We start from the raw sequence: 26,778 nt of genomic DNA, 5'->3' as shown, positions 1-26,778 counted from the left end.
GGTATAATAGTGTCCCTTAGTACTAAAAAAGTAAAGATTATTAAGTAGCATCAGTTTGCATTCCTTTGAGTCAAATATGCAGCTGACAACAAAAGAATCACAGACAAATTATTTCTTATTATTCCTTATTAAATTTCAATCATAGACTTAAATTATTTCTATAGCAATGATTATAACAAAACATTCCTTAGTCAGAGGTAAAGTGCAAGCCATTGCTATGCAGACAAGTATAAATCGTTAGCTGTCTTCCTGTCGGTGCCACAATCAGGGTTTGATGACTTGCACTAATATCTTGGGAATTAACTCATGGTATTTTTTTTCTTTCTTTTAGTAAACCAGATTTTCTACAACCAAAACGCATGCTACAGACTTGATGTCCTGAATCTTGTGGGCATTGACTACTGCCGTGCTGGCAAAGTTTGAGCACCATGCCTTTCTTGAAGCTAGTATCAACGCCCAATATCTGAACAAAGCCATCTCTGATGCTATTCTTCCCTGACATCATGTCTTTTGAGAGTTTTGTTCTTCATGATTCAGATGTTGTAAGAGATTAGTTGGTGATAGTATCTTCCAAATAAACACTTTTAGCATGAATAAACTGTGTCTGTTTTCTCATTGCTGCACTTTTTATGATCAACGAAAGCTTCAAAAAACAAAGAAATCCAATTTATAGAACAGTTTGGGTTGGAAGGGCAGGAGCCCTCAACACCACCAATCTGTAGCTCCCCATGACCTCCTTTCTTCTCTTTGAAAAAAAGATGTTACCTCAACATTTGGTGCAATCCCAGCACTGCTGAGACCTGAGCTGATTACTAAAATTTCACAAGCAAAATATTTATCTACTCAACTTAATATTCCCCTTCAGTGAGAGGTTACATCCACATGCAAATAGTTAGCGGTTCCTGATAGACAAGCAGTGGAAAAAACTCTAACCACCAGAAGAAAAACACAATCCAGGACTACACGTTCCAGCAGAGACAAATAAGTTTAAAGCAGAATAAAGTCAAATAAGATCACCCTACTGTCTTGCTTTTGATTTACTTGAAAATTTAGAGCAATCCAAGGAAGAAAAAAGCACTTGGCCACTGGGTGTCAGCCTTGAATTATATGTTATAGAGCAATTGAGTCAGTAAGATTCCAGTTCAACTATCCACCCAGCACCAATATTGCCCACTAAACCATGTCCTTAAGAGGACACACAGAGTAAGAAAAAGCACACCCCTCATTACCCAGAGGGGTCTCTTGTCCTATACCACATCAGACTGTTCAGCTCAGTTTTGTTAGTTGTGTTAAGACAAGTGTCTTATTCCTGTGCAATGATGATGTATTTATGATTATAATATCAATAGCAGCAATTCATTAAGTCTCACTTATCCATGCATGCTGCTCTAACACCTTCCTCAACCATCAGGAAAGTACAGGAATGCTTTGAGATCTTGACAGAAATCATTACCCACTGTATAAGCTGGACATTTGTAAGCCAAAGGGAACTGAACCCAGCTCACCTTCCCTAAAACCACAATGAATGAGTGCTCAGAAAACCCACCCAGTGATGATACAGGTGGGTGACACTTCAGCAGCACCCCTATTACCACTGGAGGAACCAGCTTCCATGCTGCTTCAGAATAGATAAGAAAAGAAGAAAACCAGCTGAAGTCATTTCCTCCATTACTTAGTTACCCAAATGCTAATCACACACTAAGAACATCAGTTGTAGCTTAATTAACCATTGAGCTGCTGTGTGCAGCTGAAGCACCTTGGCTGCATGAGGAGAATTTGCCCTGAACCACATTCATGCCATAGCACAAATCACAGCATTTCACCTCACATTTTCACCTCTCCATCTCAGTGCTCTGCTCTCCATCTGATGCCTCATCTGTTGGTTTATTCCTAAGCTTTATGGGGCCTTCTGTTAGCCTGAATGCAGAGCCACGCAGGGAACCCGATCTCCTGCACGTTTCTTTCCTCCTGCTAGGTTCAGGCTAGAATTATTTTCTTGAGCACAGCATTTTTATTCTATTCTGAATTGTTACTTATTTGTTCATTTCAGAGTCAGTCAGAAACAAATAAGAGGGAATCATACAATGGCTTGGGTTGGAAGGGACCACAAAAAACAGCTGGTTCCAATCCCCAATAAAAAGGAATAAAAAGGAATAAAATTCCTTCTTCTCCTGAGAGCATTTGATTTGGAAGGAGAGGTCCCACTCTTGGGACCTCTACTGTAGCTCTTGTCGGCACTGAGGTTGCTCTGAATTGGGAATGGTGTTATTTTTGAGTTGTCTTGCAGCGTTTTGATGCTGTTTTTGGAAGAAGTCTGAGAAGATGAGTTTCCTGGCAAGGTTTGCAGGAAGAGGGAGGTTTCAGCCCCTGGTGTCTGGCCCCTGGAGCAAGCTAAGGATAGCAGAGGGAAGCATGGTCATAGGCACGGGATTTCTTAAGACTGAGAAAACACAAAGAATGAATGCAGTAGTAATTTCTCTTTGACTTTTGCTACATTGCTCCAGATTTTAATTCTTTATGCCTCTAACTTGGATACTGGCATCGGGTGAAAAGTCTCTGCACAATGCTGCGTGAATGCTATCAGCAATCTGCTCACCCCAAACCTTGCAGCCTGCACTATGTGTGCTCAATGCACAGATAATGTCTTTTCCATCCAGAGGCTCCAGTTACATTGAGTTTTCACCAGTAGGTGGCATTCTCTGAGCTGCTTTTTTTTTTTTTCTTCTTTTTATCTTTTTTTCTTTTTTCAATAATAACAATAATAATTAAAGGTGGACAAGGGAAGGGGGGTGTCAAACTCCCCCTGTACTTGCTGAAGGTTGCAGTAAAGCAAAATCTCTCTGCTCCTGTTGGGAAGCAACGGTGGTACTCTCAAACTAAGGGAGAGTGAGGGTCAAAGTCCCTTTAAAAAAAAAAAAAAGTGAAATACAGTATTGTGCATCTTGAAATCTGAAACCAAGAAACAGAAGTGCAAGGGAAACAAGGGGGGAAGCCTTGCAATTCCTGAGGACAACTGTTGCAAGTGGAGTTTTAAGAAGTAAAATACCTGTCTGTGCATTTAAAGGGTGTTGAATGGCTTTTGGGGAGAAGGCTGTGAAATAAAGGAGATCAAGGGAAGACTTTTTTTTTCTCTCATCTTCTCTGGATATAATGGCCATTGCAAAGCAAAGCATCGCCAGATTTGGCTTCAAGTGTTTCTTCTTTGCAACTTTTCTGCTGGTGTGTGATGGACACAGTGGGAAGAGAGAGAACGGGGGTCCTGCCTGCTACGGAGGGTTTGATTTGTACTTCATTCTGGACAAGTAAGTCAGTTCTATCCGTCTATTTCAAAGCAGCCTTTCTCTTGGTGTGAACTGGGGCACCATGTGCTGGGTTTTTTTGTTTGTCTGTTAGTTTTGTTTTGTTTTTTGTTTTGGAGAATTCATTTTGTCCCCAAGGGACTGAGAAACTCTATTGTGGTGGTGATAACTTTGGTGGGTGTAGCGTATAATGCTAACATGCTTTGAAAATCAAATGGGTATATAAATTTTGCTGTGGTTGATATCAAACCTTTCCTCTGTACTTGGCACCATGCTTGGGATGAAGAGCAGGACCCTGTTCATGTTGGTTTCCCCACAGTGATATCTGAGGCACTATGGGGAGATGGTACTGCAGAATTAATTCTGCAGCTGAAAACATGCAAAAAATGTCTCCTGCCTGAGGATCTGCTGCTGCCCATGCGTCCATGTCCAAGCAGGTAAAGACGAGGCTCTGAGATGTGGCAGCCCTCTTTAAAAGGGTCTGATTTTGGCCATTCTGTTGGGAAAAAAGAGATTGCTTTATTTGAAAGCAAACTTTATTTTTCTCCAGGCTGAGTCACATTTTCTTTGTTCCTGTTAATCAAACGCATATTTTGACTGCCTAATTGTTTGTGCTGGAGATAACTGCCCACTCACTTCTTCATTACTAATTCTGATCTGGATGTGGTAACTGTGCCTATTCAGTGGCAATGTGAAATAGATATAAGCTGAGCTTTGGAAAGCATCCTGTTGAAGCAATGCAACAAACTAAATGTGTTAGAAGTTACGGTTAAAACAATTGTGGTAAATTCCTTCATTAATAGTTAATAGTTAATTAATTCCTTAATAGTTATTTTGAACCTCAAGTTTGGAAATATTGGAGCACGTAAGTGCCAGAGCCATAGCACTGGCATTTTTAACCATAAATTTGAGATAGGAAAATATTTTGAGTTGCCAGCAGCTCTCTCTCTGATCCTTGGAGTGTTTTTCAGTAGCAGCCACATTCCATTTGTATAAATGACTTGGAATTACATAACGCTTTATTGCAAAATACTGGGTAAAATGTAAGGCTGAGATGAGTGAGCTGGGTGTGTTACTGTGCCAGCTGTCCTTATTCTCCGGGGAAATAATTTTTTTTTTTTGTTTTACTTCATTCAGTGGAAAGAAGTTCCTCTCGTCTATTGCACAGTGTTGCTTTGGCCATTCTGCTGTTAACTGGAATAATTTATAGAATCGTTTCAGTAGGAAGGGACCTAAAGGGCCATCTAGTCCAACCCCCTGCAATGATCAGGCACATTTACAGCTTCTATTGCTCCACCTGAAAAACAAAGCATGATTTGCACTGCTGACAGCTTTTGCAAACTGAGTTCTCCTGAAGGTTGGGGCAGAATGGGAGGTTTTACCCAATCTGATGGATGTGCTCTGGAATAGCTCTGAGCTATTATTTCAAGCTCTGTGCTGTCCTTTTACTGAAGGAATGACTTTCTACACTTGCTCAAGGAAATTTATGCAGAAATTCAAAGCTTGGCACAAACTTAAAGCACACAGACTCAAGGTACTCAGTGCATATATCAAGGTATCAAAAAAATCCTACTTGAACGGTTGTAGGTTTCCCATTTTTGGTGCAGAAATCGACTGATACAAAGCCCACTGGTGTTAAAATCACACTGGTCTCCAGTGGAATTTGGAGGAGTCAACGGTGTTCAGCTGCTGGTGTGTGCTGTATTTTGTCTACTGCATTCTGTAGCCTTTGAGGTAGCCAAGGAGAAACTTAGAGTGGTGCAGGAGGTGATCCCATCTTTTTCTTTAAAGCTGTATTTTGTTCTTCAGAATCACAGAATGGCTTAGGTTGGAAGGGACCTTAAAGGTCCTTGAGCTCTGGGCCATCAGCATTCTTACTTAGCTTGGATTTTCTGCTTTTTCTGCTGTTTTTGTTTGTCTTCAAAGATGTTGCTGAAGTCCTGAATGACTACATGGACCTTCTGGCAAACTGTGAAATGAGCATAATAGATCCATGGTGCACCTTGCTGTTTTTATTAGAAATTCCTTTAAAAATTATGTGAGCTTTGGTGATAAAGATCCTGGAGCAGATTTAGGTTTTGAAATATGAAGCATTAATGGCAGTGGTGGAAGAAAGCCATTAAGATATTAAGCAACTTTCTGGGATCAGAGGAGGACAGAACAACAATAAACACAGTGCTGGAACTCACCAGTGCTGGAGCCCTATCCTGACCCTTTGCCTCATTGCTTGGCCAGATTGAGAGACTACTGAAATCCATTTAGCACCTTGTATGCTGTCCTTATCACAGTGCTGCTCTTGTACCGCTGGGTTACCAGAGCATCTTTAATCTGTGTGTGCACTTGCATGCTTTCATTAAGCCTTGACTGTTGCTTCCTAAACTGTGTGAGTGCTCCTCTTGGAAGTAATTACAGAATTACAGAGTTGTTTGAGTTGGAAAAGACCTTAAAGGCCATCTGGTTGAACTCCTCTGCATTGAACAGGGACACCCACAACTTGATCAGATGCTCGAAGCCCCATCCAGCCTGACCTTGAGTGTCTCCAGGGATGGGCATCCGCCACTTCTCTGTGGGCAACTTGAAAGGTTTGAAGCAGTATTGCACACACAAATACCCAACTTGATATTCTGAGCTGCCTGGCAGCAGGTTCGATGAAGGATTTGTGATCACATGAGTTGAGATTGGATTAATCCATTTCCCTTTGACTATGATTGTAAAAATAATTAATAATGTGGGTATGGGGTGTTGCAGCTCAAGCTGTAAGATATTTAGAGTACAGTTATCTGATATTTGCTACTTTGATAATATGCAGGATGTAGTCATGCATATTACTGAGCATTCCTCCTAATCATACCAGGATGATCTTAGATGATCTTAGTGACCTTTCCAACCTTTACCTTCCACCTAGCATTGTGGAAGGTAAAGCCTACTGGTGTAGTTAAGTCAGCTGGTCGTACATGGCACATCCTTTAGTGTTTCTGCATGTTTTACTGCAGTGCTGAGTGGTTTTGGTCGTGGTCTGAGCCTCCTGTATACTGAATGGTGTTGAAACAAATGGCAGAAGAATAATGGAATGGATGGATTGGAAAGGGCCTTAAAGATCATAGAATCATGGAATAGTTGGGTTAGATGGGGTCTAAAGATCATCCAGTTCCAGCCTCTGCCATGGACTGGTTGCCCCCTACGAGATCAGGCTGCTCAGTGTTCTGTCCGTGGCCCTGGGCACCTCTATGGTGCCAAATAATTTGCATCCCGGATGTGAGATGAGATAGGGTCTTAATTAAGAAAGAATGAAGAAGTAGTGAGACAATGCTGTATCCATTGCATGTCAAAGGCATTATTTCCTATGCTCTTTACTTTCCATGTGCAAATAGCTGCACAGTACATGTCTGTAAGAAAAGTTGACTCTAACAGGTCCTTAGCATGATGAAGCAAGTAAGGATGAGAGAGAATGGCTTCAAGTTGTCCCAGGGGAAGTTTAGGTTGAGTATTAGGAAAAACTACTTCTCCAAAAGAGTAGTCAGGTATTGGAGCAGGCTGCCCAGGGAAGTGGTGAAGTTGCTGTCCCTGGAAGTGTTCCAGAGCCTTGGGGATGTGGTACAGAGGAGCATGATTTAGTTATTTTTTTTCAAGTGCTCAATGAAACAATGCTTCAAAACTTGTTGGGTCAGTGCCACCTCTGACAACTCAGAGGCATTTTGGAGTTGGACCAAAAGTAGAAGTTTAAGGAAAATTTGGATCAGCTTCAGTCTGAATCAGGTGTCTGTATGTACTTCTGCCTGCTGCAGTGCTTGTAGCTGCTGTGAAAGCTCTGTCAAAGAGTTTGGGGGTTGGAACTAGATGAAGCGCGTTTGAATAGGGTCATCTTTGAGGTTTCTTCCAACCCAAGCCATTCTATGAGTTTGTGGCCTTGGCTCTATTTTCATCTATGTTGTGAACTAAAAATACCACCGTGGATTTGCTGAGAAGGTGCAGTAGGAGAAATGCAAATAAGGAGTTCAAAAAGTATAGGAAAGACAAACTAAGACAGTTTGTGTCACTACAGCTCTGGGTTGTAGTGCATGGGTAAGAGAAAGGCACCTGCTGGGCCAGCATGTGGCTCTTTGCCTCTGGAAACACTGAGCCATGTGGAGTGTCTCTGCTTTGGATTGAATTTAGATGTACCAAATCCCAGCACAGTTGACCACAAAATGTATCATTCTCTTGTTAAAGGCATAATAGCTTACTTATTCTTAATTTCCACTTATTGGGCTTTTCTCCAGCAAGAGGATTTGGCATTCTCAGTGAAAGCCTTTACGTAAATTGCAAGTTTACACCATCAACCTTTCAGCCTTGCAGCACTGGCTTGCAGATCATCATCTTTTTTTTTTTCTTGGGAATATGAAGACATAACCTTAAATTTCTCTTTAATTGCCTTGCAGTTAGGCTTTATGAATATTTCTTCTGTTTAGAATTCTTGGCATGCCTAAGGAGGGGCTGCATAAGTGACATTTTCTTCGAGAAAATGTTTTGGGTTGGTTTTTTTTTTTTTTTTTTTTTTTAAATCAAAATATTTCTTCTAAATACAGACCTTGGTGTCTTATGCACTGAGACCTTGGACTGATTCAACAGAGAAATGAACTGCACGTGGACTGCAAATTGTTCACCTACAGATGGAAGATGTTTTGTGCTAAAAGAAAGGATCTGTGTGGTCAACAGAAGTGTAAGCCTTTATTTTGGGACCCATTTTTAATCTTGCTCTGGTAGACATGAAGAATAACTGTACATTATTACAATTATCGCACTTTGGTGCTTTTGTAACTGAAAGAAGAAACCATCCTTCACTTGTGGGGTTTTGATCATTGCAGTGATACAGAAATTCCTTATAGCAGACAGAACCTTCTGCTGCTCTTGAGCTTCAGGTCATTTCTCTTCGGTGTCATTAGATGAGTAGGAAGGCTCCCACTGCCCAAACCATTTAAACAAAGCAGAATGAAGTCACAGATGCAGACAAGTAAACGGGGTGTGCTGCTGACTGGCACATTACGGAACAGAGCAATTGGTTTTTAAGCTTCATTCTGGCAAGTGCTGTTTCAAAAAAATGCATGACTTCAGAGCCATGGAAAATGGCAAGAGTTATTAATGATGACCCACATACCATATGTGCTCTGTGTCTGGATCTCATTCTCAGGTGCTTTGCAGTAATAGTAATTTTAACTGATGGTTAGATTCTGCTCAGTGGTTTGCAGCAAAATGAAAAGGAATAATCGCATATTTCTAGGCTAGTGTTGCTGGTCTAAAGCAACCTACATTTCAGCGCAGGATGTAGTAAGTGGTTTATGAACTCTTGACTTTATTGTCTTCTGGAGGCTGGCGCAACCATTACAATAATGTCGAGTGTTTATTTTGTGCCTCACCACGTCGAGACAACAAATTTCCATTTTCAAACCTTTTCTCAGTGATGGTTTGGCATTGATGGCACTGGGGTGTCATATTCAAGGTCTTAGATTTATTCCACGTGTTTGAGAGAGATCTGCATCTGGGTTTGAGCTTTGAGTGTCTCAATTCTGTCAGTATACAAACTAGTGCAATTTGGATGTGGCTGAGTTTTTTGTTTGAGGGCAAATCCTAATGTAGATCATTCATCACCTGTTACAAGACATCAATTTTCTCACTGTCTGTGTGGTTTAATTTATTAAGACCAAAGAAACATTGAGCCGTTTGAGTTGGAAGAGTCCTTAAAGGTCATTGACTCCCCTGCAATGAACAGAGACATTTATTTGGCCCTCTGTGATACACACGAGGTTGGAGAACAAGTAATGATTTCAAGTCTTGGTCTGATGAAAACATTTTGTGTCTCTTCCCTGAAGATCCAAGAAACACAGAGACATTAGCACCTTCTTGTGATTGAGTCTCCTATGCAAGCTGTTACAGAAAGAAAACAGGGTGTCTGCAAGGTTTTATTTATTATTTATTTGTTTGTTTATTTTTATTTTTATTCTCTTTTGTGTAGAGAGAACCTGTGTTGTTCACTATTTATCCAGATGGAGCATATGTGCAAGGCTTCCCATTGCATGTCTCCATCTAAGGCTGCCTTTGGACCTCTGGGGTCATACAAAGAAAAAATGACTTGAGGTATCATGGAGAAGTGGATCGGGTGAAGGGTTATACGGAATGGCTGTAAATAAGAACCAGGTGTGGGGAGAAGAAAGAAGGAAATTTATGTAACCTGTACAATTTGGTTTGCATGCTTGCAGTATTTCTAGGAAGTGAAGTAATGGTTTTTGCAGCTCAGCAGGGGCTGCTTGTGCCAGGTGTGTAGAACTTGGTTGAATCTATTTGTGGGTATTCGTTTAGATTCTCAGCCCTAAGGTAGAGAAGAGTTGGATCAGATGCCTTTTTTTTCTGTGAAGTGAAAAAGCATTCTCAAATAATCATATTTCTCTTCTCAGGCTGCAGATCAATGAGTTTTTGAGTTTTCTGTTAAACCTGGGTTTGTTTTTCCCCTATAAATATTTTTAATTGTAGTCAATGAATAGAAATAAGTGATGACACATTTATTTTCCATTTCTAGAAATTATTTTTTTCCCAATATTAATATTCCAATATTCATATAAATGTCCATGCCAGAAGGTGCACTTAGTGCTGGAAGATTCTAGTTAATCTCATTTTTTCCTGGTTCTTACAACATGAAGAATAATCCAATCCCATCCAAATCCATAGCTTATTTTCCTGGGGAGCAGCATTATTTTGTGTTTTGCCTTGAACTGAGCTATGACAGAATGGGAAGCAACAGCCAAGATGTGGACTGAAGGTATTTTACTTTTCATGGTTTTCAGCACAGTCAAAATGCTAGAGAGGCTTAGGAATCTGTTCCTACAACTGCATTTCATTCCCAAAATGAGCTAAAAGCTCTGCACAAAGCTATGGCAAATGAGTTGGTTGAATTCATATAACAGACAGTGCAAGGAGACAGGCATTGCTAACACAGGGTTTATTTGTAAAGGTCTGACATCACTGCCACATGTTATTGTGATGTGTAGTCTCAAATAGTTGCATGGAGCACAAATGCTTTTCAAAGTTAAGTAGGAAATGTAATTCACATTTTAATATTTCTTAAAAGGAAGAATAGAAATAACTCAATGAGCAGTGTGTAAGAAAGCACTAGGCTTGGAAAACTACAAAGCAGCAATTAAATATGTCCTGTAATCATTATTTCCCATAGATCAGGAAGTGTCCTGCACCACTGGAATGAAATATATCACTTTGTGGAACATTTGGCCCGTAAGTTCATAAGGTAAGAGGTACTAATTTGTAGATAACTGAGAGAGGAGGGGTGTCAAGGAGTACATTCTGATTTCCCCTTGGGGAACTCACCTAGTGGAGGTTCTTAATGTATTTCTCAGATCATCCCATTAATTGCTTTTGAATTGTTCCTGAACTTCCCCTGTTCCTGTCCTGTAGGACACAGGAGCAGATAATCTAAATGGATCCTTCTCTCCAGCCTGACTTCTATGGACCAAATTGTACTTTTGCAGGCAGGGAATTCTCATCATTTCTGAGCTGCCTGATTACTACATATTCCTCATGGTATTCCTTGGCTAGAGCTGCCCAGGGCAAAGCCCCATTTGCTGCTCAGTCCTCTCTTGTTGAGTTATACTCTTGGTAGCAATAAGAGCACTTTGAGTTTGTTATTACACATACATTAAGCTGTGGTCTGGACCACCGAAGTCACTTCTGCTGTCTCTTTTTCTCCAGCCCTCAACTGAGGATGTCCTTCATAGTTTTTTCAACCAGAGGAACAATTCTGATGAGATTAACAGAAGACAGGTAAGATGTTTAAAAGTCTTTCTACATCTTCCTTCGCTTTCCTTGCTCAATGATCTCCATCTCTCAATCAACAACACGGTGACATCTTTGTTCTTCTCAAATGAATTAAATCACCTGGCCATTTCATATATGACACTCATTCTCCTAAGGTGCCCTAAGGTCTCTTAAAGCAGAAGTTGTCTTCTGAGTTTTAGTTTCTAAATGTCTTTTCTTCAGCAGCTGAGCTTTAAAGCCAGATAGTGCTCTATCTGGGAGTCTGCTTTCCAGACATTTTCAGGCTGTTGTCAAAAAAAACAAGGCCTCATTGCCTTTGAAATGTCTGTAGGGAGTTTTTTCTGCAAACAAATAAGTGAAACTCCCTTCCCATAAAAACAAACTTGAAAACAGTACATGATTATTATTCTCTTGATGTAGAGATGGGAATGATTTCTCAGATGCCTGAAAACAAGCAAAGTGTTTAGGATGGATTGCAAGAGTGTGTATTTTTGGCAATGACAGTTTGATTGTCATGTTTCTGAAGCATGTTCTTGTTGCTCCCTTGCAGATCCTCAAATTAATCCCAGCAAAATCTGTAGGATTGATATATTTTTTTTCACTTTGCCTGCAAGAGCTGGATAGGGTTCTTTAATCACTATTGCTTCCTCTGTTAGCTTCACTGCCACGTGGAGCAAAGATATATGTAACATATGTGAAGGCTGTATAAGTCAGCATGTGTTTAACATATTGGATGTCTGTGAAATTGCATACCAGAGCAGCTACTATAGAGAAATGAATAGGAAACTGGCCACTTTCCTAAAGAGCAGTCCACACACATACCAACCTTGAAAAATGTCATTAAAGCCAGGCAGCCTAAATGTCTCTTGCCATTTACTACAACAATAAGTAAAAAGAAAATTAACCATGTGTACGTTGGTGCCAGAGAAAACCTGTGCCTGCCTCTGTCTGTCTCTCACCCTGTTGCAGGGATCTCTGGTCTCTTAAGGCTTTAAGCTATGAGGCTTGCTATGTATGTCTCCCATGTGGAAATGTATTTCCTATTTATGCAGCTGTCCTAGAAATGTTGACTGGGAACAGGATATTGATATGGCATTAGTCAAAAGCCAGCTGAATTGGAGAGCTGCTGGCTTTTTATCAGAGGTCTAAGAAACAAGGGGTGGGCTTCCTTCCAGTCCTTCAGCCAACACAGTCTTTTTAGTAGGGAAGTTGGAAAAGTGGCAAAACTTTCTCCATCTTCCCCAAGGTTCCATGTGGTCTATCAGCATGAAGAAGCCTGGAGAAGTGAAGTCACTATCCATAGCAGTTTTCAAGAAGAGGGTTGATGTGGTTCTGAGGGACATAGTGGGCATGGTGGGGATAGATTGATAGTTGGACTCAACTATCTTAGTGGTCTTTTCCAATCTCAGTGATTCTATGGGCCTGATGGTGATGATAGTCCAACCATCAACACATCCCCATTAAACCTGTCACTCAGTGTCACATCTACATACTTCTGGAACAGTCACTCCACCACCTCCCTGAGCATCCTGTTCCAATGCCTGAACACTCTTTCAGAGAACAAATTGTTCTTAATATCCAATCTGAACCTTTCCTGGCACAACTTAATGTCATTTCCTCTCATCCTCTCACTGTTATTGGGGAGAAGAGGCCAACCTCCATCTCACTACCAACTCCTTTCAGGAAAGTAATAAGGTCTCCCCTGAGCCTTCTCTTCTCCAGACTAAACAATCCCACATCCCTCAGCCACTACCCACGCAGATAAACATCCATCCGATCAGACTTTATGGCTTTTTGATTAATTTGCACAGTCAAATCAGCAAGCACAGGTGAGGAATATAACCCATATGCAACTCAGCAGCTCTACTTCTGCAACAGAGGTTTGATCAGTGCTGCACAAGGAATATCTATTTGGAGAGAAATGTGTATGGAGAAGTGGTTGTCATGGCTTTCTCTGGGCTGTGGGAATAACCACAAAGAGCACATCTGCTCTATTTTCTGCATCCTTAGAAAGGTATCCAGACATTACCTTAATCTATATATACATTGAGTTAACTCTTTTTTCCCATCTCTATCTGATTTCGGCCATGCGTGTCTTCACCGGGCTATCAAGTCCTGATACATTTGATCTTGGATATAACAATTCATCTGCATTCATTTCAGGGAACAGATACGTCAGGGTCTAGAAGAGCTTCAGAAAGTCCTTCCAGGAGGTGACACATACATGCATGAAGGATTTGAAAGGGTAACTAGATGCATGTCAGAATGTATTTAAACTGTGTCTGGGTTGTTAGAGTTGGTTGGGATCTGAGGCTGTGGCCATAACCTGTTTACTGTCATGGACAAACAATGCTACTAAAAAGTTATTGCCTTTTCCAGTCTTCTCCTATGTATTTTACAAGATCAGGAGTTTGTCTAAATCTTTACTAGGGAAATCTTGAATTCCTTCCCATTCTGTACTACATGTACATTTTTGAGCATTGGGAAACTGTTTGTTGAAAAATGCATTGAACACACCTCAAAAATTGAGGTGACAAAAACAGTAACAAATTTTAAAAAATTAAAAATTAAAACTATAAAATAAAAAAATAACTTTAATACTTTAAAAGTATTCTTCTGCCAGCTTTTTAGTTCTTGATTTTGGAACGTTGAAGCATTTGTCCTTCAGCCTTGCAAAATATGCTTGTGTGCAGTTATGGCAAGAGATAGAAGCATGTGAATATCTCTTTGCAGTTGGTTTGTTTCCAATTGGAGTAGTTGACCTAGAAGTGCTGGAGAGTATATATCAATGGACATAGGATGTTTCTAAAGTAGGAAGGTGAATGTGATTTCCAGATGGAGTAGTGGGAGATGATGATTGGCCAGCAGTCTTAGGGTTTCTTTGAGTTAATGCTTTAGAAAAGTCATGCAGTGAAAGCCACAGGCAAGAAACTTGTTCTGTGAAGCCAGTAAGAGGTCATCTGTAGGCTACAATCATGACATCCTTGCTGCTGTCTTCTCTCTCTTTCTGGTACATGTGTAGATGCCCACAGGATTATTATTTATTGCTAATAATCTTCTGATTTAATTTCAGGCAAGTGAACAGATTTACTATGAAAATGTTCATGGTGAGAGACTTTCCTGATCCATTAAATATTTTTCCTTCTTTACTGATACCCTTAATTGATTTGAAATGCAGCTTTGCTGCAAGAGAGGTAGTGGGTGGCTCCTGTTCTTACAGGCATGCAATGCTCTTCAGGGTAGTTGCTCCTGAAAGGGAAAAAAAACAGGTAGAGCTTTAAGGGTCCAGACTGGAATAAGTGCTTTTCAGGCCAAAAGTGAGAAGCCTGACTGACTGAAGGTACCTACTGGTGTTAAAACTATCTGGTACGTGATGTTCTTTTCGCTTGAGGACTCAGATAACCATTTCTTCTTCCTTTTGAAACATGAGTACATGGGGATACTCTTCATAAATGTATTTTTCAACAAGAAATTAGTACGTGTAATAGTAAGTGCAGTCGCTTCCAAAATATTTCGCCTTTCTTCCTGGTAATTAACATAAAATCTTTCTGCACTGGAAAATACAAAGTGGAAATAAAACGTCTCTTCTTGGAAACTGAAAGACAGGAGACCTGATGTTTGAGTACAAAACCAGTGCTAGTGGTTTTGCAAGGCCATTCATGAATGCAGTAAAGCTTCGGGACTGAGCTGTAAAATCCAACTGCAGCAGAAGGGAACAAATACAGTAAATATACTGGGGATTGATAATGTTTTTACATGCTTGTATTACATTGCATGTAAACAGTGCCACACAAAAACAGGTTGAAGAAGCAGTGTACAACTGGGTCCTCAAGCCAATGTTGGCCCATCTACTTTTGCCTTACGAGTGCTGTGCCATCAGCTTTCCATAACAATGTGCAAGTTTTATCTACAGAGCTCCTACAGACCTGTAATAAGTCTGCTGCCAGAGATATGATTGAATTCTATTTGTCTGCTCCTGAAAATTAATATGAACTTGTAAAACCTGAGTTATAATCAATTCAAGGAGAAGACAGCAGTGTTTAATCATGATGCTGAAATATGTTACATAGACAGACTGAAGAATATAGCTCGTTTTCCTACGAAATCTATTTATAACCTAATTCAGTTTTTCATCACAAGCTGAAACTCTACATTTCTTGAATTTACAGCATTAATAAAATCAGGAATTAATAGCTTGGAACAGTTTGCTTAATTTTTTCTTGCTGCCTAATCTACTGGTCTGAAATACTGAACTAGTTATGAGAGAATTTCTGTTAAAAATCATTGGCACCTGAAAGGAGCATGGTCTAAAACTGGTGTTGTAGGCAGGTGCCCAAATGGAAAGATTGTGCAGAAATTCATGTCTTCTGAAAACTGGTTGGCGGAAGCGAATAAGGGCATGGGATTAATGCTAACCATTTTCAGTTTAGCAGCTCATTAGTAAGATGTTTTCTATGTTAATTTTACTCAAAACATGGGACTAAAGAACTCCGTGTATTTAGGTTACAGAACTGCAAGTGTCATCATTGCACTGACAGATGGAGAACTCCATGAAGACCTGTTTTTCTACTCTGAGAGGGAGGTAAGTCTTGTACATTTTTAGCCAGGGAGAGAGCAAAATGTTTAGTTCTGTTGCTTCAAAGGCAAAATATAGGATAAGTCTTTTATCCCAGGGAAGAAAACTTTAATTGAATCCTATAATAGAATCGTAGAATGGCTTGAGATGCTAGGAACCTCAAAGGTCATCAACTTCCAATCTCCCTGCTATGGGCAGCATTGCCAACCTTTGTGTTCTTCAGACATGAATCTTAGAGATAGACATTAACAGCAGCAGTATTTCTGACTCATTAAAACGGAGTCAATTCATATGTTCATAGAAAACAAGTTTTTTTTAACACCTTCCAGTTAAAAAAAAAAAAGTTTGGAGGTAGAAATAATCATTTGTGTTCACATTGTTTCTCTTCTCCTTATTCCAGGCCAATCGGTCAAGAGAGCTGGGAGCAACAGTATATTGTGTTGGTGTGAAAGACTTCAATGAAACCCAGGTAAACAAGTGCTCATTGTGTCTGCTGGGGTATTTCGTAAAGCCATTTGGGACAGGCACAAAATCCAGACTTTCTTTCTCTTTCCTCGCTCTGACTGCTTGACAGTCTGAAGTGTCTACCTGAAGCACGCTGGTCATGATGCTGATTTTAAGCCCCTTTTGCCTTCACCTCCTTCTGTAGAGAAGTATTCCTCTGCTCATGTGCCACAATGATTGTTGTGGAAAAGCAGGGAAAAGGCAGAGGATTATCAAATCCATCTGGTGTAAGCTGTAGATAGAAAGTTGTGTGGACTTTGCTTTTTAATGTGTAGTTCTGTGAAAGAAAAATGTTTAAAAAAAAAAAAAAAAAAAAAAAAAAAAGAATTATATGGCAATATCTCATTTTTGTGGGACAAAAATAATCACCTTCGTTAGTGACTCTAATATTTTACTGTCTTTTCCTATTAACTCAACAGAAAGACTTCTAAATTTCATGAAATTTAGAAATTCACTGTGTCCATGAATTATATTTCACATGTAACATGAACTACAAGTGGTCCAATCTCTGTCCTCACAGGAAAGGCAATCCATTAACAATCTATGCACAGCACTTATGGTAGGTTTTTTTTTTTTTTCACTTGCAAGTGAACAAGTCTTAGAATCATAGAATCACAAGTTGGAAACAACCTACAAGATCATCTAGTCCAACAGTCTCCTCATCACCATTGCAACCACTAGCACTAAAAAGTCTTAAGAACTAACTCTTCATGTGCTGCCTGATGACTAATTGATCTCATTCTTTGCATTTCTGTTTTATTTACTTGCACCGTGCTGTCAGCTGGCAAGAATTGCTGACAGTAAAGATCATGTCTTTCCTGTGAATGATGGTTTTGAAGCCCTGCAGGGAATTATTGACTCTGTAAGTATTTTTAATCATATATTTGCATGTATATGTGTTAGAATTTGTTATCGATAGTTAAAGATTTAGTCTTCTTCTGTTCACAAGTATCTGCTGCCTATGAGTAAATCAAATGCTGTGTCCAAAGAAATCTTAATTGGTGATAATATTGCTAATTCAAGATTGAGTTTTTACAAGCAGTTTGAAACAGAGGAAGCATTGAGCTCAGCCTTCCAGTAGCTAAAGGGAGCCTACAAATGGGAGGGGAGTCAACTCTTTGCAAGTGTAGATAATGGCAGGACAAGGGGAAATAGTTTTAAGTTGAGGGAAGGAAGATTTAGGTTGGATATCAGGGGGAAGTTCTTTACAGAGAGAGTGGTGAGGTGCTGGAACAGCTGCCCAGAGAGGTTGTAGATGTTCCCTCCATCCCAGGAGGTTCAAGGCCAGGCTGGATGGGGTCCCGGGCAGCCTGGGCTGGTGTTAAATGTGGAGGTTGGTGGCCCTGCATGCAGCAGGGGGGTTTTGGAGCTTGAGGTCCCTTCCAACCCAAGCCATTCTGTGATTCTATGAATCTCCACATGTTTTGCTCCTTAATATGACACACCAGGTTTAATTTAAAATGCACTTTGGGACAATCTGTAAACTGGTGGCCACGGAGTCAGTCAGCAGAGATATGGGCACACTCTATATGGGAGATTAGAGCACTTTTTGGTCTCTGTATTCCAATCTGATTGGCATATTTTCTGTCCTGATAGGTGGATGAGGCACTGCTTACCTGACAGAATGAGGGAAAAGATCTTGCTCTCTGTGCAAAATCCTTTCTACACTTGGCCTCCCAATGTGTTTTATTTTTTCCCCAGACTCATGTTTCCCAATTCAGATTGATCAACTGCTGGCATTTCCTGTAGGGCCTGGGCAAAGCGTGTAAGAGCTGGTGCACACAAATGACTGGAGGGTGAGCAGTTCACGGGCAAAGAGAGAGGCAGCCTGGATTGTCTCCTTTCCTATTCCTTGTGTACAAGTCATGCAAATAGCTCTGTGGTCTCTACTGGCAAAGAGTAGAGCCTCATAAGACATCTCTATTTCTAGTTCTTAAGATGCGAATTGGCCTTATTCTTTCTTACTTATGACCAGGGCCTCCCTTGCCTGAGCAGGAAAAGCAAGACCTTAGTTTTTCTTTTGTTTTGCTCACAATCATTCTAATTGTATTGCTTCCCACAGCTACAAAGGAAGATGGGAAGTCCTTTTAGGGACATGCGTTTTGTTCATTTTGGTGCAGACTTTCTTAGCTGATATAACACAGATGGAATCTATAACTTTCCACTTGAATCTGGGTAGGGCAGGTTCACCAGGGAGGTCTCATATTTCTGTGTTTACAGCGGCTACACACCATTCTGACCATTTAGTACCATACAAAAAACATGCTCCCACAGCACAGGCAGTTTTCCCTAGTTCTTTTGCATGCAGATGGAATCCCTTGTGTATTGGCTTTCCAGACACTGTCCAGGCATGGGGCTATGGCCTCAATCAGGTGTTGCATCTATTTTTAAAAAAGCAAGAAAACAATAAAAAGCTCTATTTTGCTTCCCAGACCTGCATTCCCTTTGCAGCTCTTTTTAATGAATTCCGGAAGCAGTCCTGACTCCTTTTCAGTTGTGCTTAAGATAGAGGTAGACTTCAGCTGATGGGTGCAAGATTTTTCATCCCTGGAAAGGAGGGTCACAAGAAGTAATTACACAGCAGTGAGTCTGATTCCTGCTGACAGTGTGGTAGCATTGCCATCTTATAAGGCAGATAGTGCCTTGCACTGAAGTTACTGCAATAGGCTGTGTAAAAAGGAGGTCTGTGAAAGGAATGGCAAAAAGGAAATTGATCACTGTAGAAAAATAGACTGTAGATTCTTGTTCTAGCCAGAAAACAAGCTGCCTTACTATTCCGTGCCTGGAGAATACCTCATTCTTAGTGTAAACTTAAAATTTAACTTAAACTAAAAAGTGTAAAATTAATGTTCAAAGGCGTATAGGAACTGCTGAATCATGGCCTGAACCTCTGATTGATCACCTGGGGTGAGACTGAGTCAGCCTGGGAGCGCAGGTGAAGGCAATTCAGCTGTGCTGCTGGACGGGGTGGAGCCTGGCTGCACCTCTCCTGGACCCATTTAAGAGCTGGCTGCCAGTGGGGGAGGATCTCTGCTGGAGATCCACTCCGCTGGAGTTTTGCAGCAAGCCCAGGATACGGGTAAGCGTCCTATCTTTTCTGCTTTGGTGTAATAACTGTGCAGCTAGGCTCTCTGGTATGCCTCATAACTTAACATTTGTATGTTCGTTGATTGTACAGTAGGAAAGCCCTTTCCTATTGAAAGAGCCACGAGATTTGGAAACCGTGGACTTCTTTCAACTCTCATGTAAATGCTGGCATAGCAAGGATGTTTAGCCATGTGAGAAAGGGATTGGTTAAGCTACTAGGTACTGGCTGATGTAATGGGAAGGTAATATAAAATAAATCTGGGAGAGATTAGTGCTTGAAATTGCTTTTGAGATGTGTAAACTCGAGTTTGCTCTGGTCTGCAGTGATTTGATATGAACTGCTCTGTCTTCCTGCTGAGGCAGCCCAACTCCTTCCTCCTCCCCCTCGTCCCAGGGAGCAAATCTTCCCTCACCTTTTGCATGTGCAGAGCCGTGGGCTTTGAGGTCTCTCCAAGAGGGCGGGAGCTGGGAGGGGTAGTGCTGGAGACTGGCTCTCTGCTGGGTATGCATCTGCTGAGCAGAGCTGTTGGGGGTGGTGGGTTTGCACATGTCTCGGAACACCCTGCCCTTGCTTTCCAGCCAGCTCGTGGGAGCCAGCAAGTCTTCAGTGAGCAGCTGCGAGGAGCCCTGCTCTGTGCTGTTAACGCAGGACTGTATCCCACTGCCTGAGCACCACCAGGCTATTTGGGCTGTGCTTAAATGAACTGAAACATAAGTCTTAAAAGGAGAGCTGTAGGCGTTCAATATGCTGTGGGTTTTGGTCCTTTCTCTCCTGTAAGTTCCAATGTGATTTTTTATTAAGCAAATGAATTACTTTTTTTTTGTTTTCTCTCACTGAGATAGTCACTGCTACAACTTCTTTTCCCCCTGTTTAATGCTGGGATTTTTTTTTGAGTTCATTAGAAATGAGGGAAGAACCTGGTAGACACCTGATTGCTGTAAATGGAGAAACAAGCTGAAGAAACTCCAGAATTTTTCATTTTCCTTTGTACTGTGGTTTTTTTTTTGTTGTTGTTGTTTTTGTTTCATGAGAAAATTCTACGGATCATAACTTGTCAATTGAAAGCAAACAGAGTAAGTCTTAGAAGGAAAACCAGAAACTCAACTTCATCTTCTGCTCAGTGTCTTTGATAGAAGTGCTGCAGGCAGTGAAACATGAAGCAGTGTGAAGTCAGGACAGGATCTGGTCGTTGCTTTCTTTTGAGCGTGGAACATTTTTGAGAACCTAATATGAATGCATCATAGACCAAGTATGAGAAATGATGCTTTTCTGCACTCATCCTGAGCTAGCTGTTCACATGTCACCTACAAATATATATATGCTGTGTACAGGTGTTAGGGAGAGAGGATGAGAGTTGTGTGAAGGAAAGATGAAAGTCATTGTTGGTAGATGGATGGTTGGACTAGATGGTCTTGGTGGTCTTTTCCAACCTTGATGGTTCTAGGATTCTATGATTTCACTGAATGCATGCATATGTGATTGGACAGAAAACACTGCAGGAACAGGTGACTGTTTTGTAGTTGACAATAGATATTGTTATTTGACAGTCCAACAGAGCTCATTAATGAGCACTTAGCTGCAAACTGGGTCATTCATGCTAATGGTGGATAGTTAGCTATGTGTGGGTACTTTGGAAGAATGTCCTTAGGGTCTTTCTTTTTGTTGTTGTTATTGTTGTGTTTTCCATTCCTTTCATATTCTTCTGATGCTTTTCTGCTCAGCTCTCAGCTGTTGACTTTCTCTTTCTTTTTTCCCTCCTAACAGTTCCTGTGTAATCTTGTTCCTGCAAATCTTTCTCCTCACTTGTCAGGCTGCCAGCGGCTCAGACGGTTCTGCTTCCCTCCGACCCTTGGTATCCTGTTAGTCTCTACCAGCCCTTCTTATGAGTAACTCAGACTTTTGTGTTAAAGTTTAAAGAAATGATAATCATAGCTTCATGTAATTAAATATTCGAGGCAGGGAGCCGTGATTGCAGATACAAAATAAAAATACAACAGATCATCTCTTACAGAATTTATTGTGCTGGTTGCTTCTCTTTCCTTACAGATGTTTCAGTTTAACACTGGGAAAATAATTTTCATGTTGGATTTGAGTCATGATGCTTGGCTGGCATTTGCTTGCTTCTCAGAGCTGACCTAAATTTTGATCAGCATTGCATCATTTAGGGGCTGCTCAGCCCAGCCCTGAACACCCACCACTCTTGGTCACTGCTGCTGCTTTCACAGGGGCTCATAAATGCTGTCACAGGTTTGCTGTCTGTGTGCAGCAAAGAATTGGAGTCTTCAGAGGAGAGGGGAGGCTGCTCTCTGCAAAAAACAGCCTGAGAAATTCTAACATAGCATGGGAATAAATTGAATGCAAATCTAGTGTGCTCTTCCTGACTTGCATGTAGTCTGCCAAGGCTGATGCTGAAGTATTTATGTAAATCACTGCCTGTTAAGTGGTTGAAGGCAGTGCCAACCCTTATGAAAAAATACTGCTTCACTTAAGTTTCTTACCAACCTAATCAAAATGGGAACGAGCCCTTTTTAAATCAAGAAAAATTATTCTATATCTTTATTTTGCAGTGTTAAGCATTTAGATGACAAGTGCTTTCTCAAGCTTTTGTATTTGTGTATCTCCAGAAAAACAATTCAGACATTTCATGACATTTATTTTTCTGTCTTTTAGATTTTGAAGAAATCTTGTATTGAAATTCTGGCTGCAGAGCCTTCCAGTATATGTGCAGGAGGTAAGTGTAAATGGAGGTGCAATCTGTTGACTCATACCACTCCCTCTTTGTGTGGTGGTTCTAATAACATTGTGCTATGGACACTGTGGCTTTAAAGTCCTGGCAAACATTTCTACGTTCTGTAGAACCCCCAGCTATTTTGGAAGAAAGCTTGAGAACCATTTTAGCATCTTCAATCTCCCGTGAGCTCCATGTTTTACACAGGGTTTTGTAACTGTTTGTTGAATGAGTTTTGCAGAGTAGGATGAGACTGTGATGCATTCTGTTTCTTTTTACATTCTCAAAATGGTAGTGCAAGTAATAAAGCGAACTGCCAATGCCTCTTTGTTTTCGCTTTCGTTGCAGCTGCTGTCACAAGAGGAGCAGTGATAAGCTTGAAAAATACCAACAAATTGCTTACATGCTCAATTGAAGGTCTAACCTCTGTGTTTGGACAAATACTCCATTAATAATGTTGCAACTGCTAATTGTGACAATTAGGACTTTGAGATTAATGAAAGTGACACTTTCATTGTGTCTCCCTCTCAAATGAGAGTTAGGTCCACTGGGAGTCTTTTGGAGATAAATTTGGCAGGTATATCTCTGATATCTCATGTTTTCTTGATTTTTGTGCATATTCTCGAAGACCAGTGGCAGCTTGGTTTGGGTGTTTTTTTTTTTTTTTTTTTTTTTTACTTTTTTTTTTTGATGGAGAGAGCAAGGGTTCTGCTAACCTAGGCAACTCTTGCACTGCAGACCAGCCCCAGACACTTCGCAGCAACACATCTGTCTGAAATGCTGGTTCCCAAATGGCGTGGTTTTGCATCACGATAGAAATGCAGTGTGCGTGCTGGATCTGTTTGCTTCAGTCCCAAGCAGAGACAGGATCTCCATGGTTAATGTGACATCATTGATGCACTATTCTTTGACTGTACGTGAACTCTCATTCCCCAGCAGTTGAGGCTTCTGCGATTTCTCTTAAGTATTCATCAGCCCCCGCACAGCTCTTTTCCCTCGTTCTTCCCAAATGCTCTTGGACAACACATAATGGGCCTGTCAGGCAGCTTCCCTGGCTAGATGTGGTGGGATGATTTGCAACTTGGCTGTAAATGAGTGGGATCTGGAAGAGAGCCCAGATTCCAGAGCAAATCTGCTTTTTTTTTTTTTATTTTTTTTTTTTTTTTTTTTCTGACAAGTACAGTATATGAGTCCTTAAGGGAGATGAAAGAAGATGGGGACTGTAACGTGCAGGGAGGAAATTCTGAGTCTGCAAATGTCCATTCCTTGTTGTCTCTTGGGATTTTAAAACTAGGGTGGTTATTTCTGATGCACTGTGATTCCTCCTGTGTTGTCAGAAGAAACATTTTGTGTTTGATTGTCATTCACCAGAAGTAACATCAGCCTTTGAAGGTCCCTCCTAGATAGCAGCAGGAACTGTGGGGGTTGGTTCCCTCCCTGTGGGGGGTGCAGAGGGTGAGCCCCTGGCTCTGCTGCCAGAACATGACAGACGATGCTTGTCCAAGTGACGATTCTTTGCCTCCCTGTGGATCAGTAATCTGCTGTTTGTTTTTTTCTTCAGAGTCATTTCAGGTTGTTGTGAGAGGAAATGGATTTCGACATGCTCGTAACGTCGACAGAGTACTCTGCAGCTTCAGGATCAACGACACAGTCACTCTCAGTAAGCTGTTTTGATTCCTTATATATGTTTTTTTTTTCCCTGAGTTTGCACTAGCAGGCATTTGCCTGGGAAGCATTGGATTTTTCAAATACTTTGGCTGCGATGGCAATCATTAGGGGATGAAGAGCTATCAAATTGTAGAAGGGAAAGCCAATCTCAGCACATGGCCCCATCGGGGTGGGAGGAAGGCAGGTAGGAACTGCTCAGCTTGGATTCATGGACAAAGGTAATAGCACAGAATCATGGAATCATTAAGGCTGGAATAGCCCAGCTCCTGGGAAGTACTGTTTGCTGACAGAAAAAATGACAGGCACGTTAAAGCCTGAGTGCCTATTGTTTTTGTGATGGGTACTGAGAACCACTTAATTCGAGGAATTAATGATCCTATTGTTCTCATCTTGCATGCTTGTAAATCCATATAGGATGTCAGACTGCATATTTCATATCTCATATCACCAGTGGCAGTAGAATTTATTTTGCCTAACGTGGGATCTAGTCAGGTAGTGTTTTGAAGATAGTCCTGATTCTTTATACATAAAATAAAGCAGCTTTATTTTTATATTAAGAAATGCATTGGTGTGTAGAAAGGGAGTTAAAAGAGCTACAAAACCACTCAGCATAACAAAAGTCTCTAAACTTTCACGTTTAGGAGAGCCCAGCTCCCTGCTGTGGTTTGACATGGCCTTCTTTTAAGTCCTGAGCATTCTTCAGACCAGATATCCTTTTGAGAGACTTGTCCTGTTTCTGAGCTTTAAATGAAGACTGATTAGGTATTTCAGCGTGTAGTATTTCGATTTTAGCACAACCTGGGGCAGTGTGTGCAACCGGAGTGATGGGATAAGGGTTGCATTTGGTTTATTAAATTATGCTTTTACTTTTGTTGTGATTGCACTGAATCATTTGCAATACGGCTGAAACATGATATTTTTTTCTTACAATGCAACTTTTGCTCCATCCTAACATCCTGAACAATCAAAATTATGCTTCATGTTGTTAGTTGTGTTGTTTTTTCTTTTTAACTCTTTGACTGAGAAACCTGAGGGCTGTAGGTGGTCTCTTAGGAAAAAGATTGTTTATCCTGCTGGTGAAATGAAAGGACTGTTCTTGCTCTTTATTGCAGTCAGTAAAGAGGGTTCATTTGCTAAAGGCTTCAGAGGAGGACAGCAAGCAGGTAGTACCTATGAAACTGCACCTCCTAGGAATTAAAGGGATTTGGGTCAATATGGTCCAAATCTTTCTGTGACTTGCATTAACTAATGTCACAGTTTGTGGATGAGCTAAGAATAAAATGCAGTTATCAGCACTGTAACTGTAGGCATTAACTTCAAGATCACCTTTCAAAACATTTCACTGAGTCAGAAGAAGATTAAGAGCCACGCTGTCTCATTATAATAATCTGGCACAGCATCTCAAATTTGAAAGCTGTAATGTGAGCACAGAATGTGATATGACTAGCAGATAAAATTAGAGCAAGAACATTTGCTAAATCCTGAGACGAATTTCTGACTGTAAAATGTGCAGTGGTACAGCTGGCAGTCTCAACAATATTGCCTTCAGCCCATTGACCTCAGATCTCCCAATGAACTTTTTTGGGGTGTGCTTTACAGTGGCTTAGCATTACTGGGGAATTTGTTTTCAGTACAGTTGGACTGATAAACAACCACAGAAGGAGATTAAGCAGCATGTGAAGGAAAGCAAAAGGCAGATGTGAGCTCTGGGGAAAATGTGCTTTCTGGAGCAGGGATGAAGATGATGCTAAAAATAATAATAAAATAAGTGGGACAGCAATCTCTGGGAGACTTTTTCCCTTCCCTAGCTACCTATCCAGCACCCAGTTGAGTTCAGTAAGAAATGTTTGGGGAGCATCCTTGCTTAAAGGGACCTGGGGATTCTGGTGGGTACAAGTGGAATATAAGTCAACAGTGAGGCACTATAGCAATAGAAAGCAAATCAGGTTCTGGGTTGCATCTGCAGGGGCATTGCTAACGTAGATAGAGGTGTGGTCATCCAATTCTGCTCCATTCTATTCTGCTTGCTGCATTCAGTGCTCCCACAGATCAAAAAAGCTGCAGGCAGCCTGGAGCGGGTCCAAAGGAAGGCCAAGAAGGTGATCCAAGGGCTGGAGAATCCACCTTACATGGAAATACTGAAAGAATTAGATGTCTTTACCTTGGAGAAGAGGGGACCCTACCACAGTTTTCCAGTACTTGAAGGGCAGCTACAAGGACGACATAAGCTCCCTGTTTGCAAAAACAAACATGGAGAAGACAACAGAGAATGAATGGGCACTTCATCTTCATTGGGATAGGTTCTTTCTTTGCTTAAGAAAGACACTTTTTCACAGCAAGATCAATCAGCCACTGATACAGCATCCCCAGGGATGTGGTGGAATCCCAGTCTTGGTTTTTACAGTATAATTTGAGAGAGTGCTAGATAATCTCACCTAGGCTCCCTTTTCCCATGTAAGGTTGTAGCTGACAATCTTTCAAGGTCTTTTCCAGTCTGGGAAGATTGTAAGAAAAGATTGAAAGAAGAAAGCTCAGAATCTAATGGTCTGAAATATGTGGGTCTTGGCCTTTTTAGTTGGAAGTTTTAGAATATGCAGTAGGCAAACTTCTTATCCCACAGCTTAGTTCTCTTCCTCCTGGTTTATGGGCTCCTCCAGTAGCTAGAGATTTGGTGCAGATCTCCTTTTTCAGTGGTCATCCTTCTTTTCTCTCCTGTGTAAAGCCTGTTCAGCACTCTATTTGCTGCTCCGCATTTTCTCTTGTCTGTAGCTTGAAAGTTCCCTCTTTACTTAAGGCTACACTGGCTGTGACCTGCCATCTGTGCTGCATCCCAATAGCTTCAGAGCTCAGCTTTCTGGCTCTGCTGCAAGACATTCATTCCTGGAAACACACTAAAGTCTTCATAGAGCTGAGAATGTCATCCATCAGCTTTTCTCTATTCAGTGTGTCCCATCCATGGAGACACAAAAACATCCAGTGTTGCCAATGGGAGGAACTGCTTTAGAGGGTTACTTCACTCCCAAACGCTGTGACCTGGTGCTGGTGGGGGTCAGGAAAAGATTCCTTCCTCCTCCTTTTTTTGTGTGCGTGTATGCTGTCTCTGTACTGAATAATT

General features: G+C 41.0%; 1 protein-coding gene across 1 annotated transcript in view; it reads left to right on the top strand.

Moving 5' to 3' along the window:
• Positions 1–2,866: 2,866 nt before the first annotated feature.
• The window catches only part of ANTXR1 (ANTXR cell adhesion molecule 1), a 78,969-nt gene continuing 55,057 nt past the window's right edge, over positions 2,867–26,778 (top strand). Inside the window, exons 1-10 of the mRNA XM_042836195.1 lie at positions 2,867–3,302; positions 10,501–10,572; positions 11,034–11,105; positions 13,263–13,344; positions 14,173–14,206; positions 15,602–15,681; positions 16,076–16,144; positions 16,961–17,041; positions 21,938–21,998; positions 23,557–23,655. Of these exons, the coding sequence (XP_042692129.1) occupies positions 3,151–3,302; positions 10,501–10,572; positions 11,034–11,105; positions 13,263–13,344; positions 14,173–14,206; positions 15,602–15,681; positions 16,076–16,144; positions 16,961–17,041; positions 21,938–21,998; positions 23,557–23,655 (802 nt within the window). The 5' untranslated portion in view covers positions 2,867–3,150. The remainder of the gene's footprint in view (positions 3,303–10,500; positions 10,573–11,033; positions 11,106–13,262; positions 13,345–14,172; positions 14,207–15,601; positions 15,682–16,075; positions 16,145–16,960; positions 17,042–21,937; positions 21,999–23,556; positions 23,656–26,778) is intronic.

Source organism: Centrocercus urophasianus, unplaced genomic scaffold (assembly GCF_019232065.1).
Source record: "Centrocercus urophasianus isolate 14NV4802_14NV808 unplaced genomic scaffold, USGS_Curo_1.0 seq_58, whole genome shotgun sequence".
In the NCBI taxonomy this organism is placed as follows: domain Eukaryota; kingdom Metazoa; phylum Chordata; class Aves; order Galliformes; family Phasianidae; genus Centrocercus; species Centrocercus urophasianus.
The sequence above is the reverse complement of the archived record's forward strand: the minus strand, read 5'-3'. Positions and strand labels throughout refer to the sequence as shown.